At 45.7% G+C, this 24,902-nt stretch overlaps 1 protein-coding gene across 1 annotated transcript in view; it reads right to left on the reverse strand.

Moving 5' to 3' along the window:
* SHB (SH2 domain containing adaptor protein B) overlaps window positions 1-24,902 on the reverse strand; it is a 160,252-nt gene that overhangs the window by 91,879 nt on the left and 43,471 nt on the right. The window contains exon 2 of the mRNA XM_081845300.1: window positions 6,060-6,177. Coding sequence (XP_081701426.1) covers window positions 6,060-6,177 — 118 coding nt within the window. The remainder of the gene's footprint in view (window positions 1-6,059; window positions 6,178-24,902) is intronic.

Raw genomic sequence — 24,902 nt, forward strand, 5'->3', positions numbered from 1 at the left:
CCACAGTTCTCCACTGTAGAATTTGTTTCAAAATCCTCTTGACTCTTTGATCCCCATGAGAAAGCCCTAGCAATGAGTTCATCTCCTTGTCTGCATTGGCTTGGAGTCAGAGATGCTGATTCCCCAAATTCCAGAGTTAGTTTGCCTTAAAATTATGCCAAGTATTAAGAGATTATTTCAAAGCGAAAAGAAAATTAAAAGCACCGAGGGAATGAACACGTCCTGGCACAAGACTGTGCTACAAACCAGGAGGAGGAGGAGGGAGGTATAACATATAGTGCTGGAAAAATCATTATGACTTGGCCTACTTACAATATTGAAATTCCAGACATACACAATCATGTATGTCAGGTTCTGCTCACTAATTCTGAAGAAGTGCAGATATGGATGAGGCGGCGGCTGCACCTAGGCTAGGCCAGCTCCGCCTGGGACATGTGAAAAGAGTAGGAAGTGATGGGGATGTGTGAGAAAAGTCAGAGGTTTTGACTCATGGTTAGCTACTAGTGCAATTTTCACCACATCCCAGGTAAAAGCACCAAATGAGGTTCCGCTTTCAGGCTTTATGGTAGAAAGGTGAGCCTCTCACTAAAAACTAATTATGAACTTCCCCACAAGGTTCCACATTAGCTATCTTCAACCTCTTTAAGATCTAGGGCGCACTTTTAAGCCAAACATGCATTTGGGGACCCATTTCTTAATCTTTTGCCGTAGATTTGCATGGCGGTGCTCCTATTAGGGACGCGGATGGTGCTGTGGGTTAAACCACAGAGCCTAGGGCTTGCCGATCAAAAGGTCGGTGGTTCGAATCCCCGCGACAGGGTGAGCTCCCGTTGCTCGATCCCAGCTCCTGCCAACCTAGCAGTTTGAAAGCACGTCAAAGTGCAAGTAGATAAATAGATACCATTCTGGTGGGAAGGTAAACGGTGTTTCGTTTCTGTGTGCTGCTCTGGTTCGCCAGAAGCGGCTTAGTCATGCTGGCCACATGACCCGGAAGCTGTACGCTGCCTCCCTCGGCCAATAAAGCGAGATGAGTGCCGCAACCCCAGAGTCAGCCACGACTGGACCTAATGGTCAGGGGTCCCTTTACCTTTAGTGCTCCTATTGTGACCAACCTTGGATCAGGTTGTGACCCATTAGTAGTGGGTCCTGACCCACACTAGTAGGTTTCTGGCCGACTAGTGCTTTCCAAGCTTTTCATGCTGGTGACACCAGGGCCGTCTTAAGCATATCATGCGCCGTGGTGCAAAGATCCCTCTGTCGCCTCACCCCCTGTTTCCCAGAGTTGTTGACCTTTTCCCAAGCCTCTGCGGGGATTGCTCTCCTCCTGCAGGGGCTTGGTAGGCAACCTGCACCCCCGCCAGTCATATGGTGGATGGGGCGCAGCTGCCAGGCGTGCAGGAGGGAAGGCGAAGCCACCGGCAAAGCCGTGCAGCTCCCCCACTCGCTGGGGCGCCCCTGAGAGGCCGGTGCCCTGGCGCAACACACCAGTAAATACAATGGGAAAGAGGGCTCTGGGTGACACACTTTTTAGAAATGCATCACTTTGCGACACGGTAATTCTGGGACACGGGTGGCGCTATGGGTTAAACCACAGAGCCTAGGACTTGCTGATCAGAAGGTCGGCGGTTCGAATCCCCGCAATGGGGTGAGCTCCCGTTGCTCGGTCCCTGCTCCTGCCAACCTGGCAGTTCGAAAGTACATTAAAGTGCAAGTAGATAAATAGGTACTGCTCCAGCGGGAAGGTAAACAGTGTTTCCGTGCGCTGCTCTGTTTCGCCAGAAGCGGCTTAGTCATGCTGGCCACATGACCTGGAAGCTGTACGCCGGCTCCCTCGGCCAATAAAGCGAGATGAGCGCCGCAACCCCAGAATTGTTCGCAACTGGACCTAATGGTCAGGGGTCCCTTTACTGTTACCTAATTCAGATATACTAGAAAACCAAAGGTTAAACTAACCCCTTTCCAGCCCCGGGAAGAGCGCGGGGAGCATTCGTGCTGCACAATGCAGCCGACACACTAACGTGTCACGACGCACAGTTTGGAAAGCTCTGCACTAGTGGCTCACAGCCTGAGGTCACAACAGGGGCACCACCACCATGCAGCTGAAGGCCAGCGGTCTGCATGATCTGTAAAGGAAGAATTCACAGGGAACATCAGACCTGCTCCCAAAGAACATCCAAGCGCTTATTAATTTGTGGCTCTGCTAAGTAAGGAGAGGTCCCGTCTGCCTCCTGAAATTGTTCCATTATTCCCACCTGAAGATCTGCCTTCAACAAGAGACATCAGCAGCAGATCTTGTGGGGTTGGGAAGGGTTCCATTTCAGGAGGCAAGCTGGAGCGCTCCTCTCCAGCAGCTGTACAAGAAAGTCCTTGTCTGCTGTTGCACATGGCATCCTGGGATGTTTGCAAGCAATTACTGTGCTGTTCTCTGTAGCCCCACACAAAAGGAGAATGGGAAGAGTCTGGGAGGAGGGAATACTTCAACAAAGGGCTTTGCTCCATATAGAAACAACCAAGGTTCCCCAGATGTTCTGTTCAAACACTCTCCACACCAATGAGAAATATCATGTCATGTCTACCCCAGGCCAACCATATTTTAAGTGTTTCATTAATAATAGACATGGTAATTTTACATCTGGACTTTTAGTGAGAGCATTGTAAGTCTTCCCATTTCATGGATTCTATATCTCCCTGAAGGGCTGGAGGCAGATCCCATGACACGGCCTAAGCTAACATCCCATTGTTGGCGGGGCTTGAGAAATGCATTAGAAGAGTCTTCAAAGCGCCGTATCCATTAAACTTTGCACCCCCGAGGGAAAAACTAAAAGCAAATCTGGAATAAAGTAAAGGGCATAAATTTAGCAAGAATAAGATTGCTGAACACATTTAGAGGCCTAGGGCCCAAGGAGAATTTTGCGCAGCCTTAACCAAAGATTAGCCGGCCATAATAAGACAAATGAAAAAATCAGTTTTATTGTTCTGCCCTGCTGTTCAACCCATTAAATAATCTTATCAAGGCTATTGCCTAAGTGCCGCTGTGACATAATTAAACAGCAGGCTATCTAGTTCTACAGAAATCAATAGAGACATTAACATTAATTTCTCTCTTTTATACACTGCTTTTGTACTTGCTTAAATATGCAGAGTATTGCTTCAAGTGACAAAAAAAAAGTCTTATTCATCCAAACGTTCATTTCTAACATTTCAATGGATAAAAATCTACAAGGTTTTTTAGGATAGTAGTCTCAAAATATTAGTTTGTTGCATGCACACGCAACAGTTTTAATTTAATTACAGGGTTTGCATGTAAAGCTGAGTAAGAAAATATGTATTTCTGTTTTTTTTTTAAAAAAAAACTGCAAGTGGATATTTCTTATTCTTATGTGGCAGATTCATATAGAGAGTCAAGGCCCCAATTAGTGACACTAAAGTTAACTCAGGAGGAAAGTGTTATGGTTCCGGACCAGACCCTGACCTGGTGGACTTAGAATGGGATTGTGTGCATGTTTCTACAGCAGCCATGTGTGTGCGCACAAGAGAGAACAGATTATTGTGCCACAGCACAGACATGAACCAGAAGCTCAGGCCACCTGAGCAGTCAACTACCTATGTGTTCAATTTATGTCCTGTTTCATCTCAAAGCTCTCAGCAGCATGCTCTGTCTCTGTCTTTCCCACATACACATATATACACTTAAGCAACATGAACCACACAGGCAGGGGGGGAGGGAAGTATGCATGGGAGTCTATCAGGAACAGAGAAATGGCAGGCAGGGAAAGAGGTAATCATACCACTACTTCTCACCCAATTTCCTCCCCATGAAGCAGATTTTCTTTTCCCTTTAAAAAGGGTTGGGGAGGTGCTATTTTTCTAGAAAAATGAGCTCACCACGGAACTTCTCCCTTGTTCTCTAAGAATGGCAATGGTGCCCACCTGAGAGGCGCCACAGCTGAGCTCCGGTGAGCTCCAGGTTAAAAAAATCTCTGGGTTGTGGCTCTCTTAAACACATTTGCCTATAATATGTAATAGGTAAGCTAAAGGTAAAGAACCCCTGGAAGGTTCAAAGGCGACTATGGAGTTGTGGTGCTCATCTCGCTTTCAGGCCGAGGGAGCTGGCGTTTGTCCCCAGGCAGCTTTCCGTGTCATGTGGCCATCATGACTAAACCGCTTCTGGCACAATGGGACACTGTGACAGAAGCCAGAGCACATGGAAACACTGTTTACCTTCCTGCCACAGTGGTACCTGTTTATCTACTGGAACTGGTGTGCTTTCGAACTGCTAGGTTGGCAGGAGCTGGGACAGAGCAATGGGAGCTCACCCCGTCACCAGGATTCGAACTGCCGACCTTCTGATTGGCAAGCCCAAGAGGCTCAGTGCTTTAGACCACTGTGCCACCCACATTCCCTATAATATGTAGTTAGCCACTGGGGAGAGAGCTCCGACCTCTCTGAGGAGCCACCTCGTGTAGAATGGCCCTTTTCTTGATAATACAGCAGAGACTTGCCACAGAATATCTTTCAGGGGCAACAGTCCCCTTACTGACTACAGAATTGTATGTAAGCTTTGTGACATTACAAGTTCTCCATCATGCATATCTACCCTTTGAGGAATATATAAATGTTTCATCTTTGTAATCAGAGTGGAAACTGCAATCATTCATCGTATTGCTGGATATCCTTTGAGTTTCCTAGACAGCGTTATGCCTATACATTGAAGACTTGCAGAACCTTGAAAATAGATTGGCTGTGTAGCCAATTTACTCAAACCTCATAAAATGGCGATACATTTACATCTGTTGTTTTGTCTGACATGGCTGCTAATGTGCATCATAATTAGCAAGGCAATTCCTGTGCTTTTCCCTATATTCTGTTTACTATGGAACTCCTATTCAGAGAAAGAAATTAGCATTCATGAAGAAACAGAAGTTCAATCCATTAAGCGTTATTATCTGTACTGAATGAGAAATGCTGAATTAAGACAAACATCAAGAATCTATTCATGCCATCTTTTTTAAAAGCCTCGACGAGTGTATCCATTAAACAATTACACGGTAAAAATAATCAGAATAAATAACAATAATAACAACAAAATAAATACATAAAAATAAATACGTTTGTAAGGAAGAAAACCAAGGCACCAATGAGAGACACATCAAAACGTTTCAGATTAACAATGAATCCATCTGAAACTGTTATTTTCCTTGAACCTGGAGACAGGTTTTTCCTTACATGAAACTAGCACTCCAATGCTGAACAGGTTTATTTGGAAGTTATGGAAATCTACAGAAGTCCTAGAGGCTCTAAATCTCATTTAATAAAGAGGCCCATTTGTGTAATTTACTGCAAGCAGTTTGAAACAAAACCCTGCTATAGAAACCTTCTCAGCGTGCACAATACATTAAACAGTAAGTGTTCTCATCTGAAATTAAATTCAAGGATCCAAAGCAAACCACCATGGAAAATCAGTAGGCTGTTTGCTTGTTTCAAGCTCATTGCCATGGGATCAATGTGCCACAAACAAACCCTAATGCAACTTCAGCCAAGCCAAACAACCTCTCAAGAACCTCAAGGAATCTACTGAGTGCCATATTCCACATTAGGATATTATTCCTCTAAATCAAGGCTGCTTACTTCCTTTAGAGGAAAACACATACACTATGCATGCAATGCCACACATGAAGAATGTGTGTGTGACTATTTATTGCCTCTACAAAGATAAAGAAGGAACCCAGTGCCAATTGCAGGTTTCTGGCAGGTTTCAATCCTGGACTGAGCCTTGAAATGGCAAGCAGACAGACTGCAAATGGCGTTTTGAGCCTGTGGACCATCATCCAGTTCTGGGAAAGGGAGGGAAGTACATGCGGGGAAGCCAAAAGCACTGGTTAAAGAAGTCTGCTGGCTTACGTCAGCAAGGCTCGGCAATTCTATACATAAATAGTGAGGTCAGCCTGAGTGCCGCTCTCAGGTAAGCCTCAGTGAAATGACCAAGAGTGGAAAAGCAGCACTATGGTTGAAACGTCACACCCATAACACGGCATATGCCACTCTATATACATCCTTACCCGTCATGATCCTCTGGGCTTCATACGGTTCCATGTAGCCAGTGTTTTCTCCCTTGCCTGTCTTGCTGCCCTCGCTTTTGGCATCAAATGGGTCTGAGTAGTCATCGGCTATTAGGACCTGGAAAGAAATAAAATAAGGACACTCTTAACCAGAGAAATTTCCCAATCACTGGACACATTGCCAATTTCCACAGCTCTAAAATCACGAGGGCTAACCTCCAGGATACTGGTACCCATTTTCTTCTAAGAAACTCTGTAAAAGAAAGGCCTGGTTAAGTAAGGAACGGTATTTACAGTGGTACCTCGGGTTACATACACTTCAGGTTACATACGCTTCAGGTTACAGACTCTGCTAACCCAGAAATAGTACCTCAGGTTAAGAACTTTGCTTCAGGATGAGAACAGAAATCGTGCGGTGGCAGCGGGAGGCCCCATTAGCTAAAGTGGTGCTTCAGGTTAAGAACAGTTTCAGGTTCAGAACGGACCTCCGGAATGAATTAAGTACTTAACCTGAGGTACCACTGTACACTGTTCTTACTCAGGATCTTCATTCACATCTACTTAGTCATGCTATGGCCTTGCAAGGCCCCTCAGGTCCTTGCACATCTGACATGTTTGGACCAGCTTACAGCCATGCATGAAATAAGCAAATCGGTGCTAGATAATATATGTTCACGGCAGAAGCAATAACTCTACACACATACCCCTTCGGTCCTATGTCGGAGACACAGAGACAGAGGCTGAGAGCAAGGGAAATATAGTGTCCCCTCTGAAATCTGCTGCTGCACAACGGGATACCGGCAAGCCGTTGCAGGGAAAGTTATTTCCCCATTTTATCTGTTCACATTGCCCGCATATCCGCGTGTACAGCAGGAGATCAGTCCCCAATGTATATACTTTGGGAGGGAGGGATCAGCTTGGAGTTGCATTGACTAAGAACAAGCACCTTAAAATTGCAGCCCCTAAATTTCAGAATGCTTTGCCAATTGACACAAGGCAACGGTGCTCTTAAGACTACTGCCGAGAAGGAAAAATGTTTTCATTCCAGCTTGCATTTGGCTGATATTTCTTTTCCTGGCTTTATTTCCTGTCCTATTTTTATCTTTGCTTAATCAAATCAGATCTCACTCATTGAAAAGTGCTAACTCAAGTTTAGGTTTACTGCATTTATTGTATTTTACTGGGGCTGGGTGTGAGTGTGTGAGAGACAGACAGCTTATACCATGAAAGTTTACACCACAATGAGTTCGTTTGTCTCAAGGAGCCACAAAACTCTGCTGTTTCAACATGTATTTTTTCCCTATATTTCAGTTCATTGCTATAGGACTTTGTAAACTACCTTACAGGGTCCCCTCTTCTCTTTCAAAACATTTGTACTTATTTCAGTAGAACAATCCAATGCAAGTTTGTTCAGAAGGAAGTCCTACCTAGGTTCAACGGGATTTACTCTCAGAGCAGTGGGAATAGGATTGCACTTTAAGGCTAACCCCACTTACCTGGGAATAAGCCCCAATCAATTCAATACAACTGACTGCTGAATAGACACGGTTAAGATTGCATTGCAGGGTCAACTTAGATGGCCGGTTAAATGTCAATACATTTTGTACGCTACACACAACCAGTACTACTTATTTGGAACAGTGCACACCTTGCAGGTCTAGTTAGGGAAGTCACGACACACAACTCTGTAGCATATTTCAAATGTTTACTTAAGCATAATCCAGCACTTTGCACTCAAGAATTTGCAGAACTCTGTACCAGGATCATGTGCTATGTGTCTACTCTCTGACACATCCATTACTGAGACACACAGACAAACACACAGAGCTGGAAAAATACCAGATGTAGTTGAAGCAGACGCCTAAGAATTTTGATTCTGGAGCTTGATTCTGAAGGTTTGTCAGAGCAGTGGTGTTTTCAAACATGTTTCGGTTTTAGCACGTGACACCTCCCTACAAAAAGTGGGGAAAGCAAAATACATGGGAATCCTTGCTCATGCTGGGGTTCCATTACTAACCACTACGTGCATCAGTGGGAACCTTCCGGTTCGGTCCACCCCTGCCCCACCCCCTGTCAGTGCTAAAACCAGCGTGAGTGTCAGCGTTAGCATGTGTGCTGGTCATGCGCAAGTTGCCAGTAATGCAACCAATTAAAGCAGGAACTATCTGAGCATGTTGGCTGCATTCATCAGCGAAAGGCAGGAACATTTTTACCAGCCAATGGGTTAGATTAAGCTTTGTTCTGCATTTATTTTGAAGCATTATCACAGAAAAGCCATTTAATTTTAAATCCATTCATAAATTGATATGCTCCAATTCAGCTAAGTCTAGTCTAGGTAGGTAGTCTAGTCTACCTAGTCTAGTCCAACAAAGGTCCGTATAGTAAAAGCTATGGTTTTCCCAGTAGTGATGTATGGAAGTGAAATCTGGACCATAAAGAAGACTGATCGCCAAAGAATTGATGCTTTTGAATTATGGTGCTGGAGGAGACTCTTGAGAGTCCCATGGACTGCAAGATCAAACCTATCCATTCTGAAGGAAATCAGCCCTGAGTGCTCACTGGAAGGACAGATCGTGAAGGTGAGGCTCCAATACTTTGGCCACCTCATGAGAAGAGAAGACTCCCTGGAAAAGACCCTGATGTTGGGAAAGATGGAGGGCACAAGGAGAAGGGGACGACAGAGGATGAGGTGGTTGGACAATGTTCTCAAAGCTACCAGCATGAGTTTGACCAAACTGCGGGAGGCAGTGGAAGACAGGAGTGCCTGGCATGCTCTGGTCCATGGGGTCATGAAGAGTCGGACACGACTAAACGACTAAACAACAATCTAGGTAGTAAGTGTTCAATTCAACGGTCTATACAGCTGACTATTCCTATGAGCTGTCTTTCAAGACTTTTCAGAAGTTAACCTAGGACCGTGGTTTTCAAAAGGTGCTCCAGGTAGGGTTCCTTGGAAAATTATCTGGGATTCCCTAGTTAGAATATCAGTAATGTCTAACAAATTCCTTGACGGTGTGCCTCATGCAATGCACAGCTCTAGAAGAGCTCTGGGTCCATTCTGGGGGCCTCCTCAAGTCACACGTGGTGACAGCCGGTGCTAAACAGGCCTAGCCAATGTTCCCCATGAACTGGCACACAATATGTCTGAGAGTCTTCTGTGATGCACAGAGATTCTGTTGTAGGTGTTCAGAGGTTCCTCAGCAAATATGAAACGGGCTTTCCAGAGAGAGAGAGAGAGAGAAAGTTTGGAGAACACTGACTTGGGAAACCCAGTTCTGAAAGCACGCCCCTTTCCCCTAGTAAGATGACAAATCGCAATGCAGAGCAGAGGGACAAAAAAATCAAGGCATGGCTACAGCTGTTCTAGATGAGACCTTTGTCTGATCAAGCAAGACGGTTTCAAACACCCTTATGTACTTAAAGAGCCCCTGCCAACTCCTCCCTATTGTTAGGGGATGACAATCCCAGAGTAATTATTGCTTCATCTTCAGTTTTTTGGGGTGGTTATTTTGGACCACTCAAGTGTAAGCCAACTCTGTCCATCATTTGAGGCGCAATTTATGGTTGCATTCAAGGGCTTCATTAAATGTAAATGGCTAAAAATGACATGTGCAGAATGGAAGGAGGGGGGGAGGGGTCTCCCACCCCTCCCCAAATAACTGTAATGAGTGGCTTGTTATTGCAGCTCTAATGGTGAGAGAGAGAGAGAGAGAGAGAGAGAGAGAGAGAGAGAGAGAATTGCTCCATACCTTCTGTCTAATGTGGGGCCAGGCTGTAATCAGCAGCCCTGTCAGAGCAGTGTCAGAGGCTGGGGGTGCTTAGCTCAAAGACAACAGTGTGCATCAGGCAGGAGTAATTTCTCCTCGTAACAAGGGCAGGTTTTATCTCCAAAAGCCCTGCAGCTGAAACATCATCCATTTACTTCCCTGATGATGACTTGTCAGCTGCTGATAGATACGTATCTTGGGCGCCCCGCTGTTCCCCCCGATATGGGGGCTGACGCTGTAATAGTTGCCTCTTTTGAAAAAATAACCGCACTAAAATGACATGAGATTTGGCAGCGGAGGCAGCCTGGGGGAGGGGTGTTGGGGGCAGTGGTGGGGAGAGAGAGAGAGAGAGAGCCTAAGGTGGATAATGTATTTTTATTTGATATTTCGCCTTTCCCATTTGGCCCCCCCCAAAACACAAGGGAGTAAATTAAACATATAAAAACCTGTCAAACAGAGTAATGTCAAACGCTGGTTTTGTTTAAGTGCATCCGTAACGTATTCCAGACTGAACACAGCACAAGGCACAGGGGTAGAGATGCATTCTATAGGAAAGGAAACATTTGTATATATATAAAAAACCCCAAACGTTTTCGCTATTAGAAACTCTTACCGGATGGGTTTTTGTTAGGGCTTAAGTCAAGGTTGAGGGACGCGGGTGGCGCTGTGGGTTAAACCACAGAGCCTAGGACTCGCCGATCAGAAGGTCGGCGGTTCGAATCCCTGCAACGGGGTGAGCTCCCGTTGCTCGGTCCCTGCTCCTGCCAACCTAGCAGTTCAAAAGCATGTCAAAGTGCAAGTAGATAAATAGGTACCACTCTGGCGGGCAGGTAAACGGTGTTTCCGTGCGCTGCTCGGGTTCACCAGAAGTGGCTTAGTCATGCTGGCCACATGACCCAAAAGCTGTACACCAGCTCCCTCGGCCAATAAAGCGAGATGAGCACCGCAACTCCAGAGTTGGCCACGACTGAACCTAATGGTCAGGGGTCCCTTTACCTTTAAGTCAAGGTTGAAAAGTCTCATCACCTGTAGCAAGTGAAGGGAAGACTTTTAAGTGGAAAACCCGATGGGCAGAGTTACAGACTCGCAATTAACAAAAAACGTATGCTCTGGGAACTTATTTGACCTCTTTGCTAGGGGGCTGGAGCAGTGGCAGAGTTGTGATGCGTGAGGGTCATGCATGCAGGGTCTCCACAAGGCTTGAATGGCCCACTTGAGTCATAGCAGAGGCCACTAGAGAAGGGACGGTGGTTTGTACTGGGGGCTGTATGTGCTCTACATGGATACGGGTGGTGCTGTGGTTTAAACCACTGAGCCTCTTGGGCTTGCTGATCAGAAGGTCGGCGGTTCGAATCCCCACAACAGGGTGAGCTCCCGTTGCTGTGTCCCAGCTCATGCCAACCTAGCAGTTTGAAAGCACGCCAGTGCAAGTAGATGAATAGGTACCACCGCGGCGGGAAGGTAAACGGTGTTTCCGTGCACGCTGGATTCCATCACGGTGTCCCGTTGCACCAGAAGCGGTTTAGTCATGTTGGCCACATGACCCGGAAAGCTGTCTGTGGACAAACACCATCTCCTTTGGCCTGATAGCGAGATGAACGCCGGAACCCCATAGTCGCCTTTGACTGGACTTAACCATCCAGGGGTCCTTTAACTTTACCTTTTACTTATGTGCACTGCTCTCCATGCACCCCTATGGAGAAAGCAAGGCCCCTTTCTGCTTAAAGTGCACTGATAGTCATCAGTGATTCCAATGCTATTTATTTCAGCATCTATCTCACCTATCCAAGCATGCTTCAATGCAGATTGTCCGCCTTTAAAATGTTTGTGTTTTTTTTAACGAATATTGCTTGAAGGAATTTTTCTTCCACTGTTTCATATTTTTTTTTTAAAAAAGTAGCAAGGCTATTCTCTTTGGATCTGGGCAGAGGGTTTGGTGGTCACAGATGCTAGCCAATCAGTGCTGTATACAGCCAACGTTTCTGCTGCAAAGTGGCAGAAGCAGTACTTTCAAGTTCGTTCTCAGGAAAAGAAATTGTTCACCTGACTACAGCACAGCACAGAAGCGCAACTGCCAAAACTGCAGGTTTACATTCCACCTCAGATAACTCTTGTTATGAATCAATTAAATTAAAAATGGTTGTAAGTCAATTACTGCTTACAGCTCACAATGTTACTGCAAATATAAATGTTATGCAAATGATGTTGAAGACAGCGAGCAACTCTTCTTGGCTTTAATCCTAGAATCCCAGAGCGAGCCTAAGCAGTTACAAAGTTTGCTTTAAAATGAAATTAAGCAAAATTAATAGCAACTATAAACCACAGAATCTGTTGCCGGGGATGGTGATAGTGAAGGGATGGGTGGTGCCTGCTCCTAAAAAAATGTTTGTGCTTGGAAAGGAAGGAAGAAAACATGCACATATACGTGATATACATACAAATAATCCCATGGCATAGGGGACGGGGAGATAAAGCTTTCAAACCTGCCTCTGCTACCAGATGATACCATCAAGCAATTAACACAACCTACCAGAGGGCATATTTTGTTTTCATGGAATATTTGATCATATCTGACTGTGGTCAAGTAATAAGCTGCCAATTGACCAGTCAATTGACAGTATTTGACTGGTCAATTGACCGGTGGAGTCCCAGCCCTAGCACAAAATCAATTAGAGGCCTTGCGATTTGTGGGAATCATAGATCCATGCAACCGGATCTCTTCTTCAGACTCACAAATTAGCAAGGTTTCCAAGCCCAGCAAAGCAACAAAGCCCACCCAGATCTATGCTGCAAATACTGTATACACAGTCTATCTCTAACTAGAGGAACGATTAGACGGCCGGGGTGATAGGTGGTTCTGAAAAACTATCCGTCATAAATTCCAAAATCGATATCTGAAACAGCTCTCGTAAACACAGAGCGCTGCAGAAAAATCAGCTAATCCGGTACCTGGACAAACAGGGTAACCTGGTTTATTTCAAAAGCAGACACATCCCTAAATTCTAATTAAGATTAGATATACAACTCGTGGGCTGTCAAAAGAGCCTCCAGCTGCCCATGATGCTATTTCAGTTTAAATTACAATTTGGCATTTTTTAGCCTAGATAAAGCAGCTGGCCTGTGCTGACACATGGTTTCTTTTATCCCTGCTGACAGGGTCTTTTTTTAAGTTTAGAGTATTTCAGGGTTTGTTTTGTTTTGTTTTGTGTGTGGCTGAGCTTCAACACTGCATTTTTATTTTACCCCCCCCCCTCCTGAAGTAACATCCTAGATCTGAAGCGAGACCAAAAAGGCCCTTCTGGTCCAGCACTTATCGCCAACAACAGGTGACCAGATGTCCCTGAGAAACATTTTATCCCTAGCACCTGGAATTCAGAAATGTAAATGCTCCAGAAACTAAAATGCTACTGTCACTAGACTGTTGTCTAGAAACGGCTGGCCAGTCACTTTTGATATTCAATCGCTACCCATCTGTATCCAAGGTCAGTTCAAAGTGAAGGTTTGTAAAATCCTAAAGGGGTCAGGGGGACACGGGTGGTGCTGTGGGTTAAACCACAGAGCCTAGGACTTGCCGATCAGAAGGTCGGCGGTCTGAATCCCCGTGATGGGGTGAGCTATAATGTAACTTAAATAGAAAACTATCTTTAGAAAGATTTTTCCACCAAAAGTATTTTATTTTAAAAATCCAATTTAAATTTTAAAAAATATAATCATTTTGATTTTTTTTTTTAAAAAAAAATCATTGATTTTTATCCTCCCTGGTCTTCTCCTTATCTTGTTTCCTAACATCCTGCCTCTGAAACCTCAGGTATTGCATAAAGCCATCATGAGTGGAGGATACCACTAATAGGTTCCCCCACCCCAATGAATTTGTCTAGTCCTTCTTAAAAGCCATCTAAGCTACTGTCACTACATCCTGTAACAGCAAATCCCATGCATTAATCATGTGCTATGTGAGGAGGTAGGTTGCTCTTTCATTCAGTTTCAGTCGATGACCGCAGGTCTTGGGGGTGAAATTCCCTCTCTCCACTTTGCATTCTTTTATAAACCTCTGTCATGTCCCCCTAGCCCAGTGGTGTCCAGATCTCACTTGGATGCTCAAGTAATGCGTAAAGGCAACTTCTGAATATTCAGGGTTCTTCTTCTCGTCTGTTTGAGTGTTTACAGGAATTATATCCCATCTTTCTGTTCCAACTGAATGCTTAAGATGTTTTGCAATATAATAAAAGCAGTGCAAGATAGATATATGGATATATAATTGAAATTTGCTTAAAACTAAACCACAGCAGAGAGAGAACAATATACCCAGGAGGCTGAAAACCGTCAGACAGAAGGCAAATCAAATGCTTGCCTGAACAACAAAAAGTCTTGGCAGCAGAAAACCGTAAAATACAGGGCAAAAGGAATCCATAAGCCACAGTGTTTCACAGTCTGGCCACTGCTACAGAGGCAGAGTTCAGACATAATGCTAAACTATGGTTTAATATGGGACGCGGGTGGTGCTGTGGGTTAAACCACAGAGCCTAGGACTTGCTGATCAGAAGGTCAGTGGTTCGAATCCCCGTGATGGGATGAGCTCCCTTTGCTCGTTTAAGTTTTTCATGTGTGTTAAAACTCAGTCTAAGTTTTTATGTGTGTGTATGTGTATATATATAAGTATATGTATATTTGTATATGCATATATATGTGTGTGTGTGTATATATATGTTTAACCACATCAGTTAACAAACATGGATACATGTGCAATAATGTTACTGTTTTAGTTAAATAAATTGTAAAAAAAAATATTTTTATTTTAATATAGTGCACCTCTGAAAATTTATTATTCCAAAAAACAAAACCTTCATCTGGTTGTAAATATGAATATGATACCAGCAAGAATGAGTCTTTCTGTGAAAAAAACGATTTAAATCAAGTCTTACTGACTAATGATTTAAATCTGTCTGATTTAAAATCAAATCCACCCTGGACTGAAGACTACTACTGCCTTTCGTGTTCTACTTGGGGGACTCCCAGAGACATCTGTTTTTGCAATAGTGGGAGAAAGGATGCTGTGCGAGATGAATCTCTGGTTTGCTCCAGCAGCTCTTTTCATATGTTCATAGTGTACATAAGGGTCCCACTGGTTATAAACATCCCCATCAGTGCAAAAGGCATGTTAATGAATTTGATTGCACACTTGAAATTCACAACACTTTTTCTAAAAAACGTGGGGGGGAGAGAATCCGTCTCGTCAAGGTTTCTTTACACTCCTGTGAAAACACAAGAGGGAAGGCGGGTGGGATGGGGAGACAGAGCGAAAAGAGGAAATCAATGCCTAATTGTTTTGTAGTCAATAACGAGGCATTTGGGTTCCTAGTAAAGGAAGACTGAAGAGCGAAAGAGTAGCCCTCTGCAAGAAAATGTGCCGGGAAGCAGATATACAATTGCTAAGAGGTTTTAGCTGGAGGTTTATTGCCCTTCTAAAAAGTTCCCTTGCTCAGGTGTGAAACTGAGCCGCTCTGCATCCAGTTAGAAACTTTTACAAACATGAAAACCCATCACATGTACGTAAAAACTCAGAGGGGTTTTTTTGTGGCAGGGGAGAGATTTCTGTGGTGGCACTGATCTGGCAAAGAGCAACTTTTGTGGAAGTTTTTGTTTAGCATGGGCCTCAAAAAAACAAAAATTCTACCCAGCTGCCACAAATTGGGGCACTTCAGACTGCTTTTTAATCGACTTCCGTAACATGCCTTTGGCTATGGCAACACTTCCCCAGGGAACAACAAAGCTGGGTGACTTTGTGCTGTGCCACAGGAAAGCACTGGGGAAAGGGTCCGTCCTCTTCAGGAAAGCCTCAAGCATGCTGGGTTCTCTTCCCATGGTGAGCAAGACAGAAGCACTTTGGAGGTTCGAGCCCCACGTTGGGCAAAAGATTCCCCCATCACAGGGGGGTTGGACTAGATCAGGGTTTCCCAAACCTGGGTCACGAGCTGTTTTTGGACTACAACTCCCATCATCCCTGACCACAGGTGTGCTACCTAGGTGTCAGGTGGTGGTGAGGTTGCTCGAGAGCAAACAGGCAAGACTCAGACCTGTCTTTTCCAAGCTTTTTTTTAGTGCAAACTATTTACAGTGAACGCGGGTGGTGCTGTGGGTTAAACCACAGAGCCTAGGACTTGTCGATCAGAAGGTCGGCGGTTCGAATCCCCGTGACGGGGTGAGCTCCCGTTGCTCAGTCCCTGCTCCTGCCAACCTAGCAGTTCGAAAGCACGTCAAAGTGCAAGTAGATAAATAGGTACCACTCTGGCGGGAAGGTAAACGGCATTTCCGTGCGCTGCTCTGGTTCGCCAGAAGTGGCTTAGTCATGCTGGCCACATGACCTGGAAGCTGTACGCCGGCTCCCTCGGCCAATAAAGCGAGATGAGCGCCGCAACCCCAGAGTCGGCCACGACTGGACCTAATGGTCAGGGGTCCCTTTACCTTTACCTTTATTTGTAGTGAAGAGCGTCACAAGTTCATGTCTGGCTCAGTCACTAGCAGAATCTGGGAGTGGCCGGTCCTTGTACCTCCCCCAGCATAACAGTTGTGTGAGCCCCATCCTTCTACGCCGAAACCCACTGCGCAGAGTGGGCTCTGGCAAAGGGGTACTTTGCTCCCCTCCGCTTTGCTCAGGATCTGTGTTGAGGCTCGCCCTAGCCTCTCCTGGTCCCTGCACCCCCTCCCCACTGGAGGCAGGGCTTTCCTCCTTGCCAGAGGAGGAACCGCTTCACAAGATCTTCGGAGGTTCCCTATAACACAACTGCCCTTCCACCTCCCGCCTCTGAGCTGATGGCAGTTCCCTGACACTAGGGATGATGGGAGTTGTAGTCCAGCAACAGCTCGTGACCCTAGTCAACAGATATCCCATAATTGCATCTCCCTCCATCCCTGCCCATTGGCCACAATACCTGGGGCTAATGGGAGTTGCAGGGGGCAACCACACTGAGAGAGTTCTAGGTTAGACAAGGCTGGGGAAAGAGAGAGAGAGAGAGAGAGAGAGAGAGAATATGCAGGCACACTTTTAAACTACTGCTCGATCCAAATTTGGTGAAGCCAGACGAAATTGCCATCCCTAGATCAAGCCGGTTCCAACCCTTTGGAAGTTTTAAATAAATAAATAAAATACCTTGTTTCCTTTTAAATAACATTAACACCTATTATAATTTCGGGGGCTTGCAATGAATCTATTTCACAATTCTAGTTCCAGTCCTGCCATCTTTCCCTTGAGACGTTTTAGCAGTTTTTAAATACTTAAAACAGCAATATATTAAGCTGAAATACGCAGGAAGTCTTGCTCAAAGTGCGAAGTTTTCACCCAAAATAGACGTGGGGAGAAAAAAACCCAGAGGCTAAGAGACTTACACTTACAAGTTTCTAGAGTGCCTAATTTTTTCTGGTTGCTGCTAAATTCATAGTATGTACTTCAGAAAGGGTGCAGCACAGGGTCAGTACTATTCACTTCACAGAGAGCAAATCTGCAAGTTAGCTTCTTAATGAGGGAGCACATGCATTAAGGTAAAGGTAAAGGACCCCTGGATGGTTAAGTCCAATCAAAGGCGACTATGGGGTTGCAGCGCTCATCTCGCTTTCAGGCCGAGGGAGCCGGAGTTTGTCCACAGACAGTTTTCAGGGTCATGTGGCCAGCATGACTAAACCACCTCTGGCACAATGGGACGCTGTGACAAATCCAGAGCACACAGAAACACCGTTTACCTTTTCGCCACAGTGGTACCTATTTATCTACTTATTTATTTATCTACTTGCACTTTGACGTGCTTTCAAACTGTTAGGTTGGCAGGAGCTGGGACAGAGCAACGGGAGCTCACCCCATCGTGGGGATTTGAACCGCCGACCTTCTGATTGGCAAACCCAAGGGGCTCAGTGGTTTAGACCACAGTGCCACCCACATGGCTGCATTAGTTCTGTGCTGAAGGGGTCCGACGCCCTGTTGTTACCACATACTGCTCCCACTGCTGCTCATCCCCGTCCCCAGTCCACTACTTCTCCCCATATGCCCTGGTAGTGGTCACTTTCTCTTGAACAAGTGGGTAAACACTCTTTTTCCTGCTGCTGTCAACCAAAGCAAACGGGAAGGAATCAGCACTGGTGAGGAAGGGAGGCAGCTACAGACTAGGGGCTAGGTGCTATCTGCTTTCCAACATCGCAATATATCGCAATATATTGCCTAAACTTTGTGATATGGCGGTATACAGTCATACCTCGGGTTGAAGTTGCTTCAGCTTGAGCGTTTTCGGGTTGCGCTCTGTGGCAACCCGGAAGTAATGGAATGTGTTACTTCTGGGTTTCGCACTCGTGCATGCGCAGACGCTCAAAATGACATCATGCGCATGCGCAGAAGGGGTGAATCGTCACCCACGCAGATGCAGGTCGCGTTCGCTTTAGGATGCGAATGGGGCTCTAGAACGGATCCCGTTTGCATCCAGAGGTACCACTGTATTATGATGTTGGGGGGGAGGAAGAAGGCAGTTGCCGGCCACGGTTAGCGTCATCGCGCGCAGCTTCTGCCTCTTCCTAGTGATGCCAGGCAGGCAGCGCTGCCCCAGGGCGGAGCACATCAGCTGGGACGCTGCACGGTACTGCAGAGCCGTAGGCCTCCCACAAACTGCAATAGTCTCACCAGGCAAACAGCGGCTATTGGGAACCACTGTCCTACACGGCACGAGGAGGAATGGAGGGAGGAGGCAGCCTGCCAGCACTCACGCAGCCAGGGAAAGAAGTGAAGGCACAGGCTGGCAGGCAAGCAAGTCCCACTCCTGAGGCCGGTGGCTGGACTGCAAAGGGAGAGATTGGGCAAGCATCAGACAGCCTGACTGATGGGCATGTTGATGTCTCGAACAAGGCTCAAGATTTGCGATACAGCGGTACCTCTGGTTGCGAACGGGATCCGTTCCAGAGGCCTGTTCGCAACATGAAAATAACGCAACCCACAGCGGTGTGTCTGCGCACGTGTGGGTTGCAATTTGCCGCTTCTGCGCATGCACATGACGTCATTTTGCGCTTCTGCGCATGCGCAAGCAGCGAAACCGGAAGTAACCCTTTCCAGTACTTCCGGGTCGCCGCAGGATGTAACCTGAAAGAACGTAACATGAAACAGACGTAACATGAGGTATGACTGTACATTGCCTGATCAGAAATTCTGAAATCACTCTCACGGTTTTAACTTTGAATCGGTTTCAGCCAATGTATCAGTACATTGCACGGGTCTCCTGTAGACATGCCAAACAGGATGAGGCAATAATACATACACCATAAATTTGGTTAGACACTTCTGTCTGAGAAAGGACAGAAGACCTTTCCGTTATGGAGGGTGGGTTCTTGTTTACGCATGTTCTTCCACCAGGAAGGTAACATGAACTAGCCCACTTTAAAGAGATAATAAACTATATTTAACCCACTGTATTGAACAGGTTAGGGACGCGGGTGGCGCTGTGGGTAAAACCTCAGTGCTTAGGAGTTGCTGATCGTAAGGTCGGCGGTTCAAATCCCCGCGGCGGGGTGAGCTCCCGTCTTTCGGTCCCAGCTCCTGCCCACCTAGCAGTTCAAAAGCCCCCCTAAGTGCAAGTTAAAAATAGGTACCGCTTTATAGTGGGAAGGTAAACGGCGTTTCCATGCGTGGCACTGGTGCTGGCTCACCAGAGCAGCTTTGTCACACTGGCCACGTGACCCGGAAGTGAGTTCGGACGGCACTGGCCCCCGGCCTCTTAAGTGAGATGAGCGCACAACCCTAGAGTCGGTCACGACTGGCCCGTACGGGCAGGGGTACCTTTACCTTTATTGAACAGGTTGTGCATAGCAGAGATCAGCAGGGGCGAGTAAGGAAGTCAGCACCCAGTAGCTGTCTTCAGATGAGCACAGCAATATAACTTGATGTAAATGTCAGCTTAAAAAATGAGATAATTTCCGTATCGCTAGATAGCCGGGGTGTGCCAGCTCAGAACATGAACATTTAATGGAAGAATTGATCCCAGCTCAATTTCTCTGTAAGCCAAATCACATTCCCACCTGACAACGGAAAGAAAAAAAAAACATTAAGATGCTTGCCAAAAAAACATGGAATGCATTGGATAATGCCAGTAAGAAGGAAACAGCGCTAGACCCAAGTGCAGCGCAGCATTTATTTATCTATATTGCCTCGGGGGGCACCCCAAGTCGTTTAAGATAATGAGAAGCACTATTCATATCTGAAGGCTAGGAGAATACATTTAAGAATAACTGGTGATGATTGGGTAATTATCTGGTTACTGCCAAATCCATGCTTCTTCTCCCTTCCAATCATTCACACATGGTAATGTTTCTTGTGTGTAATCATCAATGGGAGACCTGCTTCGGAATGGACAAAGTAAGTCTATTTGGAAAGCAGTGTTTCTCAGAAGGATATGCAAATTCTCCCTGCTCTGCTTTGACTGGCATGGGCCTGTCCACAAATAAGAGTGATAATTTGACTGTGCAGTGATCAAGTAATAAATATAGGAGTATTTGGAGGAAGGGGATCTGCAGCCACTTGGATTAATATAGAATGTGAAAGTAGCCAAAGCTTTATCTAAGAGTACTGTCACTTCCTGTTCCTTATATAGGAATATCTAATTTTATCTATGGCTTTGAGGAGGAATTAAAGAACCTTTTATTGAGGGTGAAAGAGGAGAGCGCAAAATATGGTTTGAAGCTCAACATCAAAAAAAAACGAAGATCATGGCCACTGGTCCCATCACCTCCTGGCAAATAGAAGGGGAAGAAATGGAGGCAGTGAGAGATTTTACTTTCTTGGGCTCCATGATCACTGCAGATGGTGACAGCAGCCACGAAATTAAAAGACACCTGCTTCTTGGGAGAAAAGCAATGACAAACCTAGACAGCATCTTAAAAAGTAGAGACATCACCTTGCCAACAAAGGTTCTTAAGGAAATCAGCCCTGAGTGCTCACTGGAAGGACAGATCGTGAAGCTGAGACTCCAATACTTTGGCCACCTCATGAGAAGAGAAGACTCCCTGGAAAAGACCCTGATGTTGGGAAAGTTGGAGGGCACAAGGAGAAGGGGACGACAGAGGACGAGGTGGTTGGATAGTGTTCTCGAAGCTACCAGCATGAGTTTGACCAAACTGCGGGACGCAGTGGAAGACAGAAGTGCCTGGCGTGCTCTGGTCCATGGGGTCACGAAGAGTCGGACACGACTAAACGACCAGTGTTTCCCAACCTTGGGCCTCCAGCTGTTTTTGAACTACAATTCCCATCATCCCTGACCACTGGTCTTGCTAGCTAGGGATGATGGGAGTTGTAGGCCAAAAACATCTGGAGGCCCAAGGTTGGGAAACACTGGGCTAAACAACAACAAATTTTATCTGTGGCTGTATCTAAGTTGGAAATCCAGCTTCATGGCAGCCTGTAAATAAGCCCACAAAAATGGCAAACAGAAGTTGGCCTGAAATTCCATGCTGTTGACAGAGATTGGCAGAGGAGGGACAGGTCTCCCCATCCCTCTTCCACCAGCTTGCTTGGTTTCCACACTGGCCACAGAGGAAAGGATGGCGGATTCATCCCTCCACCGTCACTTGCAGCCACCAGGCAAGTTGCTATATACAAGGCTGGTCCATGCTATGGGCGATTCTGCAGCAAGAATCTAAATGCCATGTGTGCCTTTGCACAGAATTCCAAAGGTGCCAAATCTCACTTTGCAAGAACTCTAGTGCACAAGGCAGGCTAGACATTCCCATTCCTTGTTCCTTGGTTTGCTACTTCTGCAACAAATTAATTCCTAGACTGAAGGATCTTTGCCAGCTATTTTCCAAGATAAAGCTCAAAGCATTTAAGGTAATCTAATTGGCCTGAAAACATAAAAAAATTCAGCCAGTTACTGTTGTGTTTTGTTTTACAGCAGCTATCACCTTTCCTGCACATTTCCATAACCACAAAACACCAGGCTGCAACACTTGGCAGCAACCCTCAAATGTCGAGTTCCTGCAGAGATTTTTCCTTTTCCGTTACCTTAACGCAAGCATAAACACAGTGTGCTTTTTCACTTGCAGTTGGTAGAATGGAACCTAATCCTACATGGCTGGAGCTAAGCTACATTTTACAGTGCTGTCATGGTGTAATGTTTTGCACTTTTTTGCAAAATGTATTGTGAACCTAAATTTGCCATTGTTGGCATCTGTTTGTCTCAAGAGACAATGGAGCAGGGGTGAAGTCAAACCACTTTGTCGACAGAACTGAAGTGAGCTCCCTGGGGTGCAAGACTGAGGTCCTGGGCTGTCCAGGCAACAAGACCCTCCTCTTGACCCTCAAAAGAAAAGCAGAGCAATACGTTTGGCACCAGCTTGGCTGCAGGAGTTGCCAGAAGTGGTACAAGGCACCACCCAACCATCTTAGGGACTCCTCCCTGGATGTGTGTAGGGTTTATTCCTTACCGTTTTCTCCCACAGATATCTCACAAGGCAGAGGAGGTTTAGGACCAGTGTCTTCCTTCTCTTAGATGGGCTACCTTCCCAGGTTGACAAGCCCCATCTGCCCCTCACTTCCTTCTACAGCGTGTACAGAAACTGCCTCCTTGAATGTTGGACCAACTATTGGTCTCATCCGGTCAATCCGCTGAAACCTGGCTTCACATGCAGGAGACGTCACTAACTCCCTGAGGGTTTGAGCCCCATTGGCTATCCTCACCTGGTTTAGCTGGCAGGTTGGAGCTGCTTCCAGGGTGTGTCTGCTGTCAGATGCTGACAGCTTCTAGGAGCCACAGGTGAGAGCTGAGTGCTCAGTGGGGACCAAAGGTGGACAAACTACCCCTGAAGGACCATGACATGTCCCTCATCAGGAGGTACAACCCCTCCCCTAACACTCCATACACCTAAATATGTAAGTATTATACAGTGGTACCTCGGGTTACATACGCTTCAGGTTACATACGCTTCAGGTTACAGACTCCGCTAACCCAGAAATAGTGCATCAGGTTAAGAACTTTGCTTCAGGATGAGAACAGAAATCGTGCTCTGGCGGCATGGCGGCAACATTAGCTAAAGTGGTGCTTCAGTGTAAGAACAGTTTCAGGTTAAGAACAGACCTCCAGAACGAATTAAGTTCTTAACCCGAGGTACCACTGTACCAGGCAGTTAAGTTTTCCTAACCATTTTCATTAGCCTGCTTTTTCCCCCAGAGTGGCTGGGGAAACCCAGCCAGGTGGGCGGGGTATAAACAATAAATTATTATTATTAACTGCGGTTGCTCACAAAGGTGGGTAAATGGTATCTATCAGGGCTGAAATGGTCCAAGCTTGCTTTTGGCAAAGGCCTGAGGCCATGCAGCAGCGGAAACAAGGACCATCTGTTGCAATCTGGAGCAAGGGTCAGAACCAATAATCCTGAGTTTATGAAGACACTTCGGAGAAATCCAAACTGTCATTTTCTATGAAAAAAAAATCTTTAAAAAAAAAATCACTGCTGGAGTATCAGAGCTTATCTTGGGTAAATCCAGTATCTGGGCTGACAACTACACAGTGTCATAACTACAAATGGATACAAACACTTTTCAGTGATTACAGTCCTTTAAACATGTCCCATCTCTCTGCAGCAACACCCTTCCTGCTTGAGTTCTCTGAGTGAGTTCCTGAAAACAAACATTGCTGAGTAGCTTGGGCTGCAGACAGATGGTGGGTCATTGTTGCGAAGATATCCCACAGGTTTTACTGGCTCTGTGGCTTGTAGGCCCCTGCTAGCCATATGCCCACTTTTGGCCTGCTTCTGTTGCAAAACTAGGCACTTAGAATTCTCAAGCCTAGCAACTAGATTAAGTTTACCTTCACATACAGTTGCTCTCCTAATCACCAGGATTAGTTGGGGTATAATCCTATCATGATTAATTACCGGATAGCAGGTGGATTAGGACAGTTCATTACACAGAAGGCTTCACATACAATCCACATTTCTGGCCCACAGTGCCAAAAACACATCTACGCTTTCAATAACCAAGCATCATCTTTTTGCCACTAGATATTTTCCCCTGATGCAAATCCTTTCTATGTGTATGCATTCACTGATTTTTGGTTTTTTTCCTTTTTCAGGTTGGTATCAAACAAACCCAATTTGTTCTGGCTGACATGGAAAACGCTCCTGAAGGCAAAAGCAGTGCAGGTTTTAATTCTTTTTTAAAAAAAGTGGGAAGGAAAAATGAAGCTGAAACCACCAATAACTTCCCTATCAAGTTTTGAGTCGATAAAGAATTCACAAATGCAGGTTAGAGATCCAGTAAGAATTACTTGCCTCAGCATTTCTGGTAAGGAAGGCACTATAAATTTCACATGAAACGCTTCTTAATGGTGGGAGCTAAGGACTGCATTTGCACTTGAGCAGACAGACAACTTAGAGGCAAAGCATTGCACTACTACCTGCACCCCTGAAAAATCTAGGCACATCTGGATTGGGCAATCACAGTGCACAGGTGCTCTGCCCCTTCCAGGAACATTTCTCTGAATTTCAGAGGAGCAGTTTCAGCACCCACCAACTCTTTTTTCCTGGTTCTTAAGACTGTCACAAGATGGTTATACAGATCGCTGTGCAGCACAGAGGAGGAGAGCCACTGGCAGATTTCCAAGGGAGAAGGATAGAAGATAAAAGATTCCATGTGCAGATTTATGTGCAAAGATTCAAACTGAGAAAGAAATACAACAGTCATACCTCGGGTTGAAGTAGCTTCGGGATGAATATTTTCAGGCTGGCCACATGACCCGAAAGTTGTCTGTGGACAAACGCCGGCTCCCTTGGCCTATAGAGCGAGATGAGTACGAACCCCAGAGCCGTCCATGACTGGACCTAATGGTCAGGGGTACCTTTACCTTTTAAGGAAGGATGTGAGCCTACCCCTACAGGGAAGCCCGGCATATTGGGCTTGCAGACTAAAAGGGCCCCCAAGAAAAGCTGCTAGAAATAGGAGACTAAAGTGTAGATAGCACTGCTCTGTTGACTGGTGAGGACAGAAGCCGAACCCCTATCATTTATACCAGCCTCATCAATCCAGAGGCTTCAAATTGACTTGTCAATCATAGGGGCT

Source organism: Podarcis erhardii (genome assembly GCF_964252035.2).
Source record: "Podarcis erhardii genome assembly, chromosome: 17".
Lineage (NCBI taxonomy): Eukaryota > Metazoa > Chordata > Lepidosauria > Squamata > Lacertidae > Podarcis > Podarcis erhardii.